Raw genomic sequence first — 19,726 nt, 5'->3', positions numbered from 1 at the left:
TTTGATCGTCCTAATGCGTCTTATTTGTGGCATTGCCATGTCTCCCGCTGTATGTGAGGGATACAGTGTCAGGTGGCTTACAGCCAAAGGGTCAGTGATCATATTAGAGGTGTCAGTTCTTCATTCTGTATGGCTGGGGCTTTGTCCTGTGTATTATCCAGACTTATTCCTGATACTGGTGGAGTCTCCTCCTCATAGAGCCGCCTAGCTGTGGTACTGTATATATAATCCATGCAGCCTCTGAGTGTATTTTGTGGGTCCCCTTATGGATGTAATGCAGTGTTTGAGCTGTAATTTTAAAAAAAATGGATGTACATGGTAAATATATATATATATATATATATATATATATATATATATATATATATATATATATTAGTTATTTATCATATACATCGTATTATACTGTATGTTTATTACTCACAGTTCTGTATTACACACAAATATACTCTACGGCTGCTAATACCAATATACTACCAGCACTGAGTTATGGAAGAACGTGCAGAACAGCCATTACTCACAGCTCCGCTCAGTCCCTGGTGCACAGCCCATTCCTGGGTGGTCCCTATTCAACGTAGCACTCAGTCACTGGTGGTCAGTGTACTGTGCACAGCCCATTCCTGGGTGGTCCCTATTCAACGTAGCACTCAGTCACTGGTGGTCAGTGTACTGTGCACAGCCTGGTCCTTGGTGGTCCCTATTCCATGCAGAGCTCAGTCACTGGTGGTCAGTGTACTGTGCACAGCCCGGTCCTGGGTGGTCCCTATTCCATGAAGCTCAGTCACTGGTGGTCAGTGTACTGTGCACAGCCCGGTCCCAGGTCGTCCCTATCCCATGCAGTGCTCAGTCCCCCCTGGTGGTCAGTGTACTGTGCACAGCCCAGCTCTGGGTGGTCCCTATTAGATGCAGAGCTCAGTCACTGGTGGTCAGTGTTCCGCGCACAGCCCGGTCCTGTGTGGTCCCTATTCCACGCAGAGTTCAGTCCCGGGTGCTCCCTGTTCCACGCAGAGTTCAGTCCCGGGTGCTCCCTGTTCCACGCAGAGCCCAGTCCTGGGTAGTCTGTGTACCGTGCAGAGCCCAGTCCTGGGTGGTCCCTGCCATCCAGTGTACCGTGCAGAGCACCGGTCCCTATCATCTAGTGTACCGTGCAGAGCACCGGTCCCTGTCATCGAGTGTACCGTGCAGAGTACCGGTCCCTGTCCATCTAGTGTACCGTGCAGAGTACCGGTCCCTGTCCTCTAGTGTACCGTGCAGAGCACCGGTCCCTGTCATCGAGTGTACCGTGCAGAGCACCGGTCCCTGTCCTCTAGTGTACCGTGCAGAGCACCAGTCCCTGTCATCTAGTGTACCGTGCAGAGCACCGGTCCCTGTCATCTAGTGTACCGTGCAGAGCACCGGTCCCTGTCATCTAGTGTACCGTGCAGAGCACCGGTCCCTGTCATCTAGTGTACCGTGCAGAGCACCGGTCCCTGTCATCTAGTGTACCGTGCAGAGCACCGGTCCCTGTCATCTAGTGTACCGTGCAGAGCACCGGTCCCTGTCATCTAGTGTACCGTGCAGAGCACCGGTCCCTGTCATCTAGTGTACCGTGCAGAGCACCGGTCCCTGTCATCTAGTGTACCGTGCAGAGCACCGGTCCCTGTCATCTAGTGTACCGTGCAGAGCACCGGTCCCTGTCATCTAGTGTACCGTGCAGAGCACCGGTCCCTGTCATCAAGTGTACCGTGCAGAGCACCGGTCCCGGTCATCTAGTGTACCGTGCAGAGCACCGGTCCCGGTCATCTAGTGTACCGTGCAGAGCACCGGTCCCTGTCATCTAGTGTACCGTGCAGAGCACCGGTCCCTGTCATCTAGTGTACCGTGCAGAGCACCGGTCCCTGTCATCTAGTGTACCGTGCAGAGCACCGGTCCCTGTCATCTAGTGTACCGTGCAGAGCACCGGTCCCTGTCATCTAGTTTACCGTGCAGAGCACCGGTCCCTGTCATCTAGTGTACCGTGCAGAGCACCGGTCCCTGTCATCTAGTGTACCGTGCAGAGCACCGGTCCCTGTCATCTAGTGTACCGTGCAGAGCACTGGTCCCTCACCAAGAGATTTGCTGGCAGAATATCACATTGCTGTTGGGCGTAGGGGTGTTCCTAGCAGGAACATCTGAGGCCCATTTAGCTTCCTTTGTTTTGTGCTGTTAGTAAATCCCTTTTATCTCTGCTAGCCCCGGGCAGGAACATTTCACTTGTAACTACAATGGTGCCGGGTTCCTCTCTCCTCGTAGATCCACGCCATGACCCGGCAGCCCAAATACATTGCATACCAGACCGACATCATTGAGGTTCCTATGGACATGTCTCTGGGAAATAACACTGCACCTGAGTATTATACACCACTCACAATAAGACCTGCCCCTCTGCCCTCACCACACTATGTGGCATGAGGGGTGCACCTATAGTTGGGCTAAGTTGGTAGTTGTTATCTATTTACAAATGCACAGCACCCAACTTAAACCTAGAAAGGGCCTGAGTGGCAGCACATCTGACCCCAGTGCTATGAGCTAGCTATGCCAACCGCTGTGCCACACTAGAGAACCAATCTGTCACCTTGGCACTAGGAGATGATTCCTTTATAGAGTCCAGAAGTTAGTTTTCCTTATGTCTGTTTTCGGCGATGTCTTCCCCCCCCCTTCCCGACCTTACTTGGCGCTCGTCATCTTGGTTCCTGGAACTGAAATCTTGCCTAGCTCAGCTGAAGCCTGGCATTCATCCGCTTAACCTGAGCAGGGCTGTATTGCTTTCCACATGCCTGGCATTGCTGGGTGGCAGCGTTGGCACATTTCTGGCTGGCAGCCTGAGCCTGACTACCGCATGCCCTATGTGTACTAGCAGTGTTTATAGCACCAGTGACGTCAGCTCTCACCTTCAGGTAACTTATTACAGCTTGCCCTAGCCCTCCTGCCTGTATAACCAAGTGTAATGTCTATTGCACATGTCTGTGCTTCAGCAAAGCCTCTGTATTATTGGTGCATGATTGTTTCTTGTTGCTGCTGGTGACTGCACTAGGCCATCATTGACAAAAGTTATGGTATAAAGGGTGGATAGTGTATACGTCAACAGTCAGCACCAAATTGTCGACATGCACTGTCAACCACAAGCAAAGGGTTGACTGACAATGGTGGAGGCATGAAAAGGTCAAAGTCAGTTTTTCATGATTTATTTTCATGCGTTTTGGACTTTTTCATACTTGAAAATCCACGGGGACTCCCAATTGGGACGGCAGGCTAAAATAATCCGGGTGTGGGTTGTTAGGTTGACAGTCAAAAAGCTTAAACCATCAAAAAGGACGACATGCATTGGATCGACATGGTCAAAAGGTAAAAGGTCGACATGAAAAAAACATGAGTAGTTCACGTTGTTTAGTTGTTGTCTTTGTCAACATAAGTCGACATGGACCATGTACAAGTGTACCGCGTCCCCTCTCATGGCTCGCTGCGCTCGGCACATAATATTCTCCCTCTATGTCCAGAGAATACGGTAAAGTATGAGCAAGTCGGTTTGAAAAATCCATGTCGACATTGTTGTGTCGATCTTTTGGTTTTGCCCTATTGACTGTTGGATGAAACACGGGTCTTTAATCCACACTCCTGTTAAACCTGGCAGCTTGGCGTGAGTGGCCCCCCCGGTAAAACGTATTAAACCGGCAGCAATATATTTTGGTATGCCCTTGTAGCCGAATACTTGGCCGGTATCCTGAGCTATTCATGAGACTTTACCCAATTAGAGGGCGATGTAACACGTAATACAGACTTCCCGGCTACAGTTACTGCTTTCAGGATCAGAGTCCTAGCTAACATTCTGGAGAATAGGAGCAGCCCGCAGAGGGGTGATGGATTTATTGGTAGGGGTACAATTAGTACAAGCTTGTGGCTGCTGCCAATGACTATAGACCGCGCCAGGGGGCCCGCAGTGGGTAGCGATCGGCCAGTGCGCTGCCGACAGAAGTTTTGACGTTATCCCAGGAACCAGGCTGCAGATAACGGCTTAAATGATTGTGATTTTTGGAGCGCAGTGAACCTTGGAGGGACAGGACGCTGCCTGGTACACAAGAGCCGACCTCCTGCCAGACTGTATAGCACAGCAGACGTCTAAGGGTCTAATCACTGCCCCCCCTCCCCCTCCTAATATGCCTGGGAACAACTCATTTATTTTAACATTTGAAACTTTGGGGGAGAGATAAAGTATCAACCAATCAGCTTTTATTGTTTGTTAAAGAACAATTACATTTTGAAACTGATTGGTACTTTATCTCTCTCACTGTCATCCGGATCAATCGTCATTCATTGATTGCAGTTGATCAGCGGATCTGGCTGTCCTATCGGCGGCAGCAGCAGCAGATGTATGCGGGCTATGGCACTGAGTCAGGACTGGGGAATGGTGATTTTTCCACATGTTTAATATTCCTGATCCCCCGACCCAGCCTTTTGGGGTAAAGGAACATTCGACAATAAATTCCAGATGTTTGGGGGCCACATCACTGGCCGTGATGCCCCAATTCCACACGGAATCATCGGCTTGCGCTGCCTGCTGGTTCTGGGTGTTCCTGATGCTTCACCTGATGTTCTGGGGATTCAGTCACATGTTTGCAGGCTTCCAATGAGGATCTGGGGCCTATTGTGTCTGAGTGTGTGATTGGCTGCTAGGAGAGATAAGTCAGACAGGGTTCGGGCTCCCTCCAGTTATAGTGTCCTTGTCCTGTATAGAAGCTGGTCTGCCATTATCCAGTCGGCAGGTCAACAACCGACTACTAATGGTCGACACCTAAGAATGGTTGACATAAACTAGATTTTACAATGTGTCCACTTAAAGTAACTTTTGTCCCATCATACTTTGCATCAATTGGCAGGCCTGGATTCCGACATTTTTTATTCACACATCTGCAGAAGGTAATGGTTCCAGTTCTGGAAGATTGCGTTATGCAAGAGGGTTATAGGTCGGATAAGTGGAGCATTAATTGTGTCCATTCTAGCACCCTGCACCTTTCAAAACCCGTGCGGTTCCTCTTCCCTGCCTGGGGTGTCGCTCTCTGCTGTGGTGCTTATAGCACAGTGTAGTCTGGATTTCAGTGCTGATATGCAGACCAGAAGTACCAAAGCAGAGAGCGACACCCCAGGCAGGGAAGAGGAACTGCACGGGTGTTGATAGATGCAGGGTGCTAGAACATTAATATTGCCGTACAAAAATATTAGAACAACGGATGTTTCGTTATACGGCAAAGGGTGGTTTGGATGATTTGTCTGCAGAAGAGGAAGGCACTGAGCTGGAGCGCAATGTATGTTGTACATGGTGGCGGCCACGTATGTCAGCGCATGACCCCCCAGATCACGCCATTCTTGCATTTCATGCATCCACTCACGTCAGAAATATGCAGGTAGAAAAAAACCCTTAAATGTCACACCACGGCCTAGGTACTATCACCTTCTCAATGTAAATACAAGGGTCTGAGTCAGGACCTATTTAGCCAGGCGAGGTCGGTCTCCTCGGTGACACAGGCAGCTTGTATATTAAATAGAGGGTGTATCCCGGGTGTATGTTTATACACGTACAAACAGACTTTTCCAGCTCCACCCAGTGCTGCGGAGGCGATTAACCAGTTCGGTGATCTCTGCTATGTTGGTGTTATTTAAACAGCCACATTAACACCTTACCCTTGTTATTCCAGAGAGGTGACATTACCGAGCAACAGAACTTACAGAAGCGTACACACACCATCACTAAAACCACACAACGCAGGCAGAAACGCACTCACAAAGACACAGACCAGATAAAGCTTCACCAACGGGATTATAAACACCAGTAGGGTAATCACACAGCAGGCTCCCGACCGTATATGTAATGTATAACAGGCAGCGTGTATATACAAATATACAAACACATTTCAAGAAGCAATATGCAGAGAAGCACAAAAACATATATAAGTGCTATATATAGTGAAAGTCCCCTCCACACTGGCGTCATATCACCACGGTGATGACAGCGCCTTAAGTCTCACAGGCAGATGTACTTATAAGTCTGTATACAGGGCTTAGTCCAATCGGGTGCGAGTCTGTGAATGAGAGTTTGTTTCATGGAACTTGCAGACTATGCATCTAAATATGGGGGGGACCTTGTCACAAATTAGTGACAATTTTGTTAGCAAGTGGGAATATGGAAAGTGAAAGGGGGGGGGGGGTGCTGTTTAAAGTAAAAAAGTTATATAAAACAGACAAACAAGGGAAAAAGCTGATTTGAAGATAATTTGAGGCAATTACATTTAAAAATAAAAAAATGTTAAAATAATTATCCACAGCAATTATTTGTTTCTGAAATTAATACTTTGGATGCATAGTCTAATGAAAAAAGTGGATTTGGGGTAATTTCAGGCCATTTATTTAACCCCAATAACGACATGTAATTATTGGCCCAATTAAGCTAATTGATAACTGTCAGTTGACTAATTATAACAAGGGCGGGGGGTTGGCAAGGGGTTCTGGAGGATGTCCCAGCATTTTTACCTAAAATACAGATTTCCCTACCTTCTCACACCCTCAGGGGTAATGGAATATCGCAGTGGTTCCCTTAGGACCCCACACAGTTCACATTTTCCCTGTCACCCAGCAGGTGCACAGGTGCACTCATTACACCACTGACACATTTTTAAAGATCCACAGGTGGAGCTAATTATTTCACTTCTGTGAGGAGACCTGGAAAACATGCGCTGTGTGGGGTCCTGGGGACCGAGTTTGAGAAACTGTGGAACATCTTCCATATACAAATACAGCAGTTGCCAGGTGCCTAAGAGACCCGTTGTTAGTGTAGGACTTGCAGTGAAATGGGGTCCCCTATATATTTATGCAAGCACACACTGTGGACAGAAGGGCCTTACGCAAAGTTGAATGCGATTCGACCATAATTGTTCCCAGGTGGCTATACAAACAAGAAAATTAAAGTGTAAGCTCTGCAGGATACCGTCAAGTGAGAGGATGAAGCATTTGTGGCGTAATACTACCCCAGGGCACTACCGCTGTACAGTCTGACACAGCTGCCAATTGTGTGTCTGTACAGAGGTAGTATATATACCGCATTCTGTGGAATGTATTCCAGTAATTACAGTGTCTGTCCTTAATCCCGGCGTCCTCTAATGCTCCCAAATCCCCCAGTGTTTAATATTGAGAGGAGAGCAGGTGCAGATGGTGGGATCAGGGTCAACAGAACCTAAATATGTTCCGTCTACATTGGTTCTTCGCAGTGGCGTAAGTTCGTTCCAGTTGCCCAGAGGCAAGATATTTATTGGTGCCCCCCCTCTCACACACAACCCTTTATACCCTTAAATACAATATATATTTCTGTTAAGAAATATAGATAAATCAATATAAATAGAGAACATATATATCTTTCAGAACTCAACCACATAAGCAATATCTTTTGCTTTTAAATAACTGATTTAAACTTGCAGGGGGAGGAAAGGTGCCCCCTTGGCAGCAGGAGCCCGGTGGCAGATGACTCCATTGCCTCCCAAAGTTCTGCCTTTGGTTCTTCGGAGCCCCCGGGTAATGGACAATTACACACAAAGCACCCAGTATATAATACACAGTACCCCACATCCTCTCTGTGACCCCGCACGACGCTCTGATAGGTCAGCTCTGCATGCAGTGACCTAGTGATGTAATGAAAGCACCATGTGTGCTGTGATCAGTGACGATCCTGTTGATGGCTGTAAGGTTTGTCGTGAAAAAAGGAAACAAAAGCCAACACGTTGATGTCATTGGGGCCTTGTAGATATTCAGTGGGAATGATGACGGGACAATATTTTCAGTGGGAAATACATTAAAAAAACACAAAAAACTTTTCTATAAAAAAAATACCGGGACACCAATCTGTCTTTAAAGGGTTCTTCACGTTTGAATACCCCATTTATATACCCCCCCCCCCCCCTTAAGAGTATAAGGTAGATTCCCCTCTAGTGGTCCGACCTGAAAATGGTGACACCCTACACCGGTCGCAACCCTTGCAGCTCTTTTTCCTTGCCTGGGCTATTCTAGTGATTCTAGCACACTCTGGTCTGTATCTCAGCGCTGAGATAGGGACCAGTCTGTGCTAGAAAAAAAACCACAGCAGAGAGCTAGAATGAAGTGTGAACTAGACTGTGACTGAGGTGGAGTGATGGGTTCCTACTATGGTGTACAGATAGGTGATTTCCTAAATGAGGACAATCCCCTTCATAATCTTAAAATATATTGTGATATTTTTTAGTCAGAAAATGTACTAAGCACTGAATATGTGGGGACGGGTTATAATGCATTTCTGTAACCGTGCCCAAGTATAACCAGGCTTGCCAACATCTTGGAACTGCCCCCAGTAGAGTGCAAGTGGGGTCCGGCAGAACGCATAGGATCCAGTACAGGATGTCTGGGATAAAGCTCTCTGTGTGGTAGTAACCTTTATTAGCAGTAGCAGCGTCTAATATTCTCCTCGCCGCAGTAGGACAGAAGGTACATCCCTTTGCCTGACATTTAGAAGAGGACACAATATACATTCAGTGTATTCCAAAAGAGTTGCTTAGCGTAGAACGGACAGCTATTCATGTAACATAGATAAATGCTATTGGGTTTCGGGGCGTTCCAGTCATCGAGGCTTTTCATGTACAGCTATTATCTTGGGGAAGCTTTTTATTTCCTATCCAACAACATTGGAGGGGCACAAATTCTATAAATACATATTTAATAAATGTTCCTTATTGATTAGTAGTCCATGTGCGCCGATCCCCCGGGGTGGGTCTGAGTGTCAGCTGGGAATAAGTAGGACAGAGCAAGTAAGTGTGCGCCTAGGCTCGCCGTTCTGCACTGTTGGTGTCACAGTTGGGTACGCTCCTAAACATTTATCTGTAGTCTGGTGGAAACATCTGCCCATTTATCAAGGATTTTATCGCAGGATGGCCTCCAGCATGCCTACTTCGGGCTGTAAGCATATTCAGTGTATTGATAATCATCTGGCTTGCAAATTTGCAGCCTTGCAACCAGGTCTGAATTAGACCCTGTGTCTCCAGAAACCCTGCACAGCAGACCAGTCTCACTCACCCATCCCGCAGTGTCTCCAACAACCCTGCACTGCAGACCAGTCTCACTCACCCATCCTGCACTGTGTCTCCAGCAACCCTGCACTGCAGACCAGTCTCACTCACCCATCCTGCACTGTGTCTCCAGCAACTCTGTACAGCAGACAAATGTCACTCCTCCATCCCGCACCGTGTCTCCAGCAACCCTGCACAGCAAACCAGTCTCACTCACCCACCCATCCCACCATTACCCTATTAATATGGAACTGCTCATACAATAGCACAGTAACACATATCCATGTGTACTATAGAGCAATGTCTACCTCTATATCTGTTACTATTGCAAATATTCATAGTAAACTGTTTCCTCTGTTACTTTAGATTCTGTGCAGAGATTTTCACATGACTGATCATAAACTTATTTTTCACATTCCCTGTTTGCCAACAGACCCGTAACAAATGGCATTGTGTGAGCGGGGGAGACAGAGATGCTGACGGCCATGTAGGAAAACATTTGCCTTATAAGCAAATCTAACACCTGGAGGTTTATTACGCTTCGTCCATAGAACAGATGTGCTTACAACTCACAGAGAAAAAAACATTTGTAAGCAAACTCCTGGCCACAGTGTTTAGGAGGAATACAGCTGCCGTATTCTCTGGAGTAGGAGATAGCAGCCTATGCCAAATGGAAATACATCATTGGCCCTTCTCTGACATCATATGTAGGTGTGCCTTCTGCAATAACCGTGCCACAGCTGACCAATGAGCCACTATGAGTACAAAGTGTTTAAGTGGGCTAAGCATTACAGCCTTGCTGGCCCTGAGTCATGGGTAAGATTCCTTGCCAGGTTACTTCTGTGTGGAGTTTGTATCTCCCCTGTATTTACAAGCGGTTTATCCGTCATACTCCAGTTGTGCGCACCGTCACTTCATAACCGCAGTAAGCCTCAATGAGGCAGGAAGATGTCCAACTTCTCAGCCCCTGTACCCATTGCCCTGGTCTCATCCAGCTTAGGCACCTATGTGCGTGCCCTACCCAAACTTTGCGACAGTGCCCACATGCTACAACACAGCTCTTCATTCTCTCACCTAGATAACCTGGAAGGGCAATCCTGCCCAGGAATTGTGCCTTTTAGGATTCGCTCTCTTTGGTGCTTTGACTAAGTAGTTCTCCCGGCTGAATGACAGCCTGTGATTACAATCATTATGCAGATGGAGGTGAACTGAGAACAGGGGCGATATGTTAGATTGGGGGTCGCTGTAGAAAACTCCATAAGTGCTAAGATAAAAATCATGTGCTAGGTTTTTGTTGTTCTCTCTATGTTAGGGCACCTGACTTCATGTCTGTGTCAGATGAGCCTTTACTTTCTGTCCAGGAGCCACCTGGCTTCATATCTGCGTCAGATGAGCCTTTACTTTCTGTCCAGGAGCCACCTGGCTTCATATCTGCGTCAGATGAGCCTTTACTTTCTGGCCAGGGGCCACCTGGCTTCATATCTGTGTCAGATGAGCCTTTACTTTCTGTCCAGGAGCCACCTGGCTTCATATCTGCGTCAGATGAGCCTTTACTTTCTGTCCAGGAGCCACCTGGCTTCATATCTGCGTCAGATGAGCCTTTACTTTCTGGCCAGGAGCCACCTGGCTTCATATCTGCGTCAGATGAGCCTTTACTTTCTGGCCAGGAGCCACCTGGCTTCATATCTGTGTCAGATGAGCCTTTACTTTCTGGCCAGGAGCCGCCTGGCTTCATATCTGCGTCAGATGAGCCTTTACTTTCTGTCCAGGAGCCACCTGGCTTCATATCTGCGTCAGATGAGCCTTTACTTTCTGGCCAGGAACCACCTGGCTTCATATCTGCGTCAGATGAGCCTTTACTTTCTGGCCGAAGCCACCTGGCTTCATATCTGCGTCATATGAGCCTTTACTTTCTGGCCAGGAGCCACCTGGCTTCATATATGCCTCAGATGAGCCTTTACTTTCTGTCCAGGAGCCACCTGGCTTCATATATGCCTCAGATGAGCCTTTACTTTCTGTCCAGGAACCACCTGGCTTCATATATGCGTCATATGAGCCTTTACTTTCTGGCCGAAGCCACCTGGCTTCATATCTGCGTCAGATGAGCCTTTACTTTCTGGCCAGGGGCCACCTGGCTTCATATCTGCGTCAGATGAGCCTTTACTTTCTGGCCAGGGGCCACCTGGCTTCATATCTGCGTCAGATGAGCCTTTACTTTCTGTCCAGGAGCCACCTGGCTTCATATATGAATATGCATCAGATGAGCCTTTACTTTCTGGCCAGGAGCCACCTGGCTTCCAGTCTGCATCAGATGAGCCTTTACTTTCTGGCCAGGAGCCACCTGGCTTCATATATGCCTCAGATGAGCCTTTACTTTCTGGCCAGGGGCCACCTGGCTTCATATATGAATATGCATCAGATGAGTCTTTACTTTCTGGCCAGGAGCCACCTGGCTTCATATCTGCGTCAGATGAGCCTTTACTTTCTGGCCAGGAACCACCTGGCTTCATATCTGCGTCAGATGAGCCTTTACTTTCTGTCCAGGAGCCATTTTAGCTTGTGTGACTATTGTATAATAATATATAATCAGCTAATTATTTACTTGGTTCATTAATATTTTGTACGTGACAATATATTTTTCCTCATCGTTTTACAAGAACAATATATTTCCCAAAACCTATTCGCATATTATGAAGTCACATTTGTATTTGTAATAGGAAAAATGGATGTCGGTTGTAGAAGACTGTGTGGTATGTGTTATGGCCTTACCAGCGTTGTGTTTCTATATTCACCTCCCCATAGAAGCTGTGTGTGGCGGCCTGCCAGGGCCGGGGGGGGGGGGGGCGGGGCAGTTGGGTTGTTGCTAGGGGACACCCATCTATATTCCTTATTTGCTCCATCTCCGCCATCCCAGTAATCCTGCATCAGTCAGTGCTGCCCTGTTCTCCTGTAATACCCAACTATTTAGTGTTCATTCTAGCACACTGCAGTTCCTCTTCCCTGCCTGGGGTGTCACTTGCTGCTGTGGTGCTCCTAGCACATGCCTGGTCTGCATATCAGTGCTGAAATACAGACCTCACTGTGCTAGAAGCACAGTGACCCCCCAGGCAAGAATGAGGAACTGCATGGGTTCGGTTGGCAAACACCTACTATTTTTATTTGAATGCAATGTAGGTTAGTGTCGCTATTTACACGAGGCCAGAAGCCATTAAACAACCTCAACTACAGTGCACAGGTTGGATGTGACCTGTACTGGGACAGAGATGGGTCACATGTATATATCCACAGTGACCGGAGGAAAACCCTCTAAACGAAATAATACAGTACACCTATACACACATGCACTAATATATACATACATACGTTGCACATCAGTGACTTTGCTGTCTGTGCAGGAGAGGACATCTGTCCCTGTCACATCTCTCACTCCTAACTGATCTCAGATAGTATCTAGGCTGGGGCTGGGGCTGGGGCTGGAGCTGGGGCTGGAGGTAATTGAAGATGTTGAATTTAATTATTTTCTCTCACACAGCTGCTGTATCGATTGTTCATCTCCTGGCTGTTGTAGTTCAGGGGGACCGTATTATATCTGGATCTATTGTACCCTCATCAGCAGCCGGTTACTGTATATATTAACAAGTCATGCCTACACCCAGACCTGGCACTGTCACCCGGGTATATACCCACACTGTACCTCCGCAGCAGCCGGTTACTGTATATATGTACAAGTAATGCCTACACCCAGACCTGGCACTGTCACCCGGGTATATTGTACTCTCACTGTACCTCAGCAGCAGCCCGTTCCTGTATATATGTACAAGTAATGCCTACACCCAGACCTGGCACTGTCACCCAGGTATATTGTGCCCTCACTGTACCTCAGCAGCAGCCGGTTACTGTATATATGTACAAGTAATGCCTACACCCAGACCCGGCACTGCCACCCGGGTATATACCCTCACTGTACCTCAGCAGCAGCCGGTTACTGCATATATGTACAAGTAATGCCTACACCCAGACCTGGCACTGTCACCCGGGTATATTGTGCCCTCACTGTACCTCAGCAGCAGCCGGTTACTGTATTTATGTACAAGTAATGCCTACACCCAGACCTGGCACTGTCACCCGGGTATATTGTGCCCTCACTGTACCTCAGCAGCAGCCGGTTACTGTATATATGTAGAAGTAATGCCTACACCCAGACCTGGCACTGCCACCCGGGTATATTGTGCCCTCACTGTACCTCAGCAGCAGCCGGTTACTGTATATATGTAGAAGTAATGCCTACACCCAGACCTGGCACTGCCACCCGGGTATATTGTGCCCTCACTGTACCTCAGCAGCAGCCGGTTCCTGTATATATGTACAAGTAATGCCTACACCCAGACCTGGCACTGTCACCCAGGTATATACCCTCACTGTACCTCAGCAGCAGCCAGGTTACTGTATTTATGTACAAGTAATGCCTACACCCAGACCTGGCACTGTCACCCGGGTATATTGTGCCCTCACTGTACCTCAGCAGCAGCCGGTTACTGTATTTATGTACAAGTAATGCCTACACCCAGACCTGGCACTGTCACCCGGGTATATTGTGCCCTCACTGTACCTCAGCAGCAGCCGGTTACTGTATATATGTACAAGTAATGCCTACACCCAGACCTGGCACTGTCACCCAGGTATATTGTGCCCTCACTGTACCTCAGCAGCATCCGGTTACTGTATATATGTACAAGTAATACCTACACCCAGACCTGGCACTGTCACCCGGGTATATTGTGCCCTCACTGTACCTCAGCAGCAGCCGGTTACTGTATATATGTACAAGTAATACCTACACCCAGACCTGGCACTGTCACCCGGGTATATTGTGCCCTCACTGTACCTCAGCAGCAGCCGGTTACTGTATATATGTACAAGTTATGCCTACACCCAGACCTGGCACTGTCACCCGGGTATATTGTGCCCTCACTATACCTCAGCAGCAGCCGGTTACTGTATATATGTACAAGTAATGCCTACACCCAGACCTGGCACTGCCACCTGGGTATATTGTGCCCTCACTGTACCTCAGCAGCAGCCGGTTACTGTATATATGTACAAGTAATGCCTACACCCAGACCTGCCACTGTCACCTGGGTATATTGTACTCTCACTGTACCTCAGCAGCAGCCGGTTACTGTATATATGTACAAGTAATGCCTACACCCAGACCTGGCACTGCCACCTGGGTATATTGTGCCCTCACTGTACCTCAGCAGCAGCCGGTTACTGTATTTATGTACAAGTAATGCCTACACCCAGACCTGGCACTGCCACCTGGGTATATTGTGCCCTCACTGTACCTCAGCAGCAGCCGGTTACTGTATATATGTACAAGTTATGCCTACACCCAGACCTGGCACTGTCACCCGGGTATATTGTGCCCTCACTATACCTCAGCAGCAGCCGGTTACTGTATATATGTACAAGTAATGCCTACACCCAGACCTGGCACTGCCACCTGGGTATATTGTGCCCTCACTGTACCTCAGCAGCAGCCGGTTACTGTATATATGTACAAGTAATGCCTACACCCAGACCTGCCACTGTCACCTGGGTATATTGTACTCTCACTGTACCTCAGCAGCAGCCGGTTACTGTATATATGTACAAGTAATGCCTACACCCAGACCTGGCACTGCCACCTGGGTATATTGTGCCCTCACTGTACCTCAGCAGCAGCCGGTTACTGTATATATGTACAAGTTATGCCTACACCCAGACCTGGCACTGTCACCCGGGTATATTGTGCCCTCACTGTACCTCAGCAGCAGCCGGTTACTGTATATATGTACAAGTAATGCCTACACCCAGACCTGGCACTGCCACCTGGGTATATTGTGCCCTCACTGTACCTCAGCAGCAGCCGGTTACTGTATATATGTACAAGTTATGCCTACACCCAGACCTGGCACTGTCACCCGGGTATATTGTGCCCTCACTGTACCTCAGCAGCAGCCGGTTACTGTATATATGTACAAGTAATGCCTACACCCAGACCTGGCACTGCCACCTGGGTATATTGTGCCCTCACTGTACCTCAGCAGCAGCCGGTTACTGTATATATGTACAAGTAATGCCTACACCCAGACCTGGCACTGTCACCCGGGTATATTGTGCCCTCACTGTACCTCAGCAGCAGCCGGTTACTGTATATATGTACAAGTAATGCCTACACCCAGGCCTGGCACTGTCACCCGGGTATATTGTACCCTCACTGTACCTCAGCAGCATCTGGTTACTGTATATATGTACAAGTAATGCCTACACCCAGACCTGGCACTGCCACCCGGGTAATATTGTGCCCTCACTGTACCTCAGCAGCAGCCGGTTACTGTATATATGTACAAGTAATGCCTACACCCAGACCTGGCACTGTCACCCGGGCATATTGTGCCCTCACTGTACCTCAGCAGCAGACGGTTACTGTATATATGTACAAGTAATGCCTACACCCAGACCTGGCACTGCCACCCGGGTATATACCCACACTGCAGCTTAGCAGCAGCCGGTTACTGTATATATGTACAAGTCATGCCTACACCCAGGCCTGGCACTGTCACCTGGGTATATTGTACCCTCACTGTACCTCAGCAGCATCTGGTTACTGTATATATGTACAAGTAATGCCTACACCCAGACCTGGCACTGCCACCCGGGTATATTGTGCCCTCACTGTACCTCAGCAGCAGCCGGTTACTGTATATATGTACAAGTAATGCCTACACCCAGACCTGGCACTGTCACCCGGGCCTATTGTGCCCTCACTATACCTCAGCAGCATCTGGTTCCTGTATATATGTACAAGTAATGCCTACACCCAGACCTGGCACTGCCACCCGGATATATTGTGCCCTCACTGTACCTCAGCAGCATCTGGTTACTGTATATATGTACAAGTAATGCCTACACCCAGACCTGGCACTGCCACCCGGGCATATTGTACCCTCACTGTACCTCAGCAGCAGCCGGTTACTGTATATATGTACAAGTAATGCCTACACCCAGACCTGGCACTGCCACCCGGGCATATTGTACCCTCACTGTACCTCAGCAGCAGCCGGTTACTGTATATATGTACAAGTAATGCCTACACCCAGACCTGGCACTGCCACCCGGGTATATTGTGCCCTCACTGTACCTCAGCAGCAGCCGGTTACTGTATATATGTACAAGTAATGCCTACACCCAGACCTGGCACTGTCACCCGGGTATATTGTGCCCTCACTGTACCTCAGCAGCAGCCTGTTACTGTATATATGTACAAGTAATGCCTACACCCAGACCTCGCACTGCCACCCGGGTATATTGTGCCCTCACTGTACCTCAGCAGCTGCTGGTTACTGTATATATGTACAAGTAATGCCTACACCCAGACCTGGCACTGTCACCCGGGTATATACCCACACTGCAGCTCAGCAGCAGTCGGTTACTGTATATATGTACAAGTAATGCCTACACCCAGACCTGGCACTGTCACCCGGGTATATTGTACTCTCACTGTACCTCAGCAGCATCTGGTTACTGTATATATGTACAAGTAATGCCTACACCCAGACCTGGCACTGCCACCCGGGTATATACCCGCACTGTACCTCAGCAGCAGCCGGTTACTGTATATATGTACAAATAATGCCTACACCCAGACCTGGCACTGTCACCCGGGTATATACCCGCACTGTACCTCAGCAGCAGCCGGTTACTGTATATATGTACAAGTAATGCCTACACCCAGACCTGGCACTGCCACCTGGGTATATTGTGCCCTCACTGTACCTCAGCAGCAGCCTGTTACTGTATATATGTACAAGTAATGCCTACACCCAGACCTCGCACTGCCACCCGGGTATATTGTGCCCTCACTGTACCTCAGCAGCAGCCGGTTACTGTATATATGTACAAGTAATGCCTACACCCAGACCTGGCACTGCCACCCGGGTATATTGTGCCCTCACTGTACCTCAACAGCTGCTGGTTACTGTATATATGTACAAGTAATGCCTACACCCAGACCTGGCACTGTCACCCGGGTATATACCCGCACTGTACCTCAGCAGCAGCCGGTTACTGTATATATGTACAAGTAATGCCTACACCCAGACCTGGCACTGTCACCCGGGTATATTGTGCCCTCACTGTACCTCAGCAGCAGCCGATTACTGTATATATGTACAAGTAATGCCTACACCCAGACCCTCGCACTGCCACCCGGGTATATTGTGCCCTCACTGTACCTCAGCAGCAGCCGGTTACTTTATATATGTACAAGTAATGCCTACACCCAGACCTGGCACTGCCACCCGGGTATATTGTGCCCTCACTGTACCTCAACAGCTGCTGGTTACTGTATATATGTACAAGTAATGCCTACACCCAGACCTGGCACTGTCACCCGGGTATATACCCGCACTGTACCTCAGCAGCAGCCGGTTACTGTATATATGTACAAGTAATGCCTACACCCAGACCTGGCACTGTCACCCGGGTATATTGTGCCCTCACTGTACCTCAGCAGCAGCCGGTTACTGTATATATGTACAAGTAATGCCTACACCCAGACCTGGCACTGCCACCCGGGTATATACCCACAGTGCAGCTTAGCAGCAGCCGGTTACTGTATATATGTACAAGTCATGCCTACACCCAGACCTGGCACTGCCACCTGGGTATATTGTGCCCTCACTGTACCTCAGCAGCAGCCGGTTACTGTATATATGTACAAGTTATGCCTACACCCAGACCTGGCACTGTCACCCGGGTATATTGTGCCCTCACTGTACCTCAGCAGCAGCCGGTTACTGTATATATGTACAAGTAATGCCTACACCCAGACCTGGCACTGTCACCCGGGTATATTGTGCCCTCACTGTACCTCAGCAGCAGCCGGTTACTGTATATATGTACAAGTAATGCCTACACCCAGGCCTGGCACTGTCACCCGGGTATATTGTACCCTCACTGTACCTCAGCAGCATCTGGTTACTGTATATATGTACAAGTAATGCCTACACCCAGACCTGGCACTGCCACCCGGGTAATATTGTGCCCTCACTGTACCTCAGCAGCAGCCGGTTACTGTATATATGTACAAGTAATGCCTACACCCAGACCTGGCACTGTCACCCGGGCATATTGTGCCCTCACTGTACCTCAGCAGCAGACGGTTACTGTATATATGTACAAGTAATGCCTACACCCAGACCTGGCACTGCCACCCGGGTATATACCCACACTGCAGCTTAGCAGCAGCCGGTTACTGTATATATGTACAAGTCATGCCTACACCCAGGCCTGGCACTGTCACCTGGGTATATTGTACCCTCACTGTACCTCAGCAGCATCTGGTTACTGTATATATGTACAAGTAATGCCTACACCCAGACCTGGCACTGCCACCCGGGTATATTGTGCCCTCACTGTACCTCAGCAGCAGCCGGTTACTGTATATATGTACAAGTAATGCCTACACCCAGACCTGGCACTGTCACCCGGGCCTATTGTGCCCTCACTATACCTCAGCAGCATCTGGTTCCTGTATATATGTACAAGTAATGCCTACACCCAGACCTGGCACTGCCACCCGGATATATTGTGCCCTCACTGTACCTCAGCAGCATCTGGTTACTGTATATATGTACAAGTAATGCCTACACCCAGACCTGGCACTGCCACCCGGGCATATTGTACCCTCACTGTACCTCAGCAGCAGCCGGTTACTGTATATATGTACAAGTAATGCCTACACCCAGACCTGGCACTGCCACCCGGGCATATTGTACCCTCACTGTACCTCAGCAGCAGCCGGTTACTGTATATATGTACAAGTAATGCCTACACCCAGACCTGGCACTGCCACCCGGGTATATTGTGCCCTCACTGTACCTCAGCAGCAGCCGGTTACTGTATATATGTACAAGTAATGCCTACACCCAGACCTGGCACTGTCACCCGGGTATATTGTGCCCTCACTGTACCTCAGCAGCAGCCTGTTACTGTATATATGTACAAGTAATGCCTACACCCAGACCTCGCACTGCCACCCGGGTATATTGTGCCCTCACTGTACCTCAGCAGCTGCTGGTTACTGTATATATGTACAAGTAATGCCTACACCCAGACCTGGCACTGTCACCCGGGTATATACCCACACTGCAGCTCAGCAGCAGTCGGTTACTGTATATATGTACAAGTAATGCCTACACCCAGACCTGGCACTGTCACCCGGGTATATTGTACTCTCACTGTACCTCAGCAGCATCTGGTTACTGTATATATGTACAAGTAATGCCTACACCCAGACCTGGCACTGCCACCCGGGTATATACCCGCACTGTACCTCAGCAGCAGCCGGTTACTGTATATATGTACAAATAATGCCTACACCCAGACCTGGCACTGTCACCCGGGTATATACCCGCACTGTACCTCAGCAGCAGCCGGTTACTGTATATATGTACAAGTAATGCCTACACCCAGACCTGGCACTGCCACCTGGGTATATTGTGCCCTCACTGTACCTCAGCAGCAGCCTGTTACTGTATATATGTACAAGTAATGCCTACACCCAGACCTCGCACTGCCACCCGGGT

The 19,726-nt window shown here is 48.7% G+C and overlaps 1 protein-coding gene across 1 annotated transcript in view; it reads left to right on the top strand.

Moving 5' to 3' along the window:
* LONP2 (lon peptidase 2, peroxisomal) overlaps positions 1 to 19,726 on the top strand; it is a 67,895-nt gene that overhangs the window by 29,570 nt on the left and 18,599 nt on the right. The window contains exons 11-12 of the mRNA XM_083163736.1: positions 10,408 to 11,191; positions 11,322 to 11,611. Coding sequence (XP_083019862.1) covers positions 10,408 to 11,191; positions 11,322 to 11,611 — 1,074 coding nt within the window. The remainder of the gene's footprint in view (positions 1 to 10,407; positions 11,192 to 11,321; positions 11,612 to 19,726) is intronic.

Source organism: Crinia signifera, chromosome 11 (assembly GCF_055691185.1).
Source record: "Crinia signifera chromosome 11, ASM5569118v1, whole genome shotgun sequence".
Taxonomy (NCBI): Eukaryota; Metazoa; Chordata; class Amphibia; order Anura; family Myobatrachidae; genus Crinia; species Crinia signifera.
Note: the sequence above shows the minus strand (reverse complement) of the source record. Positions and strands in the feature narration are given on the sequence as shown.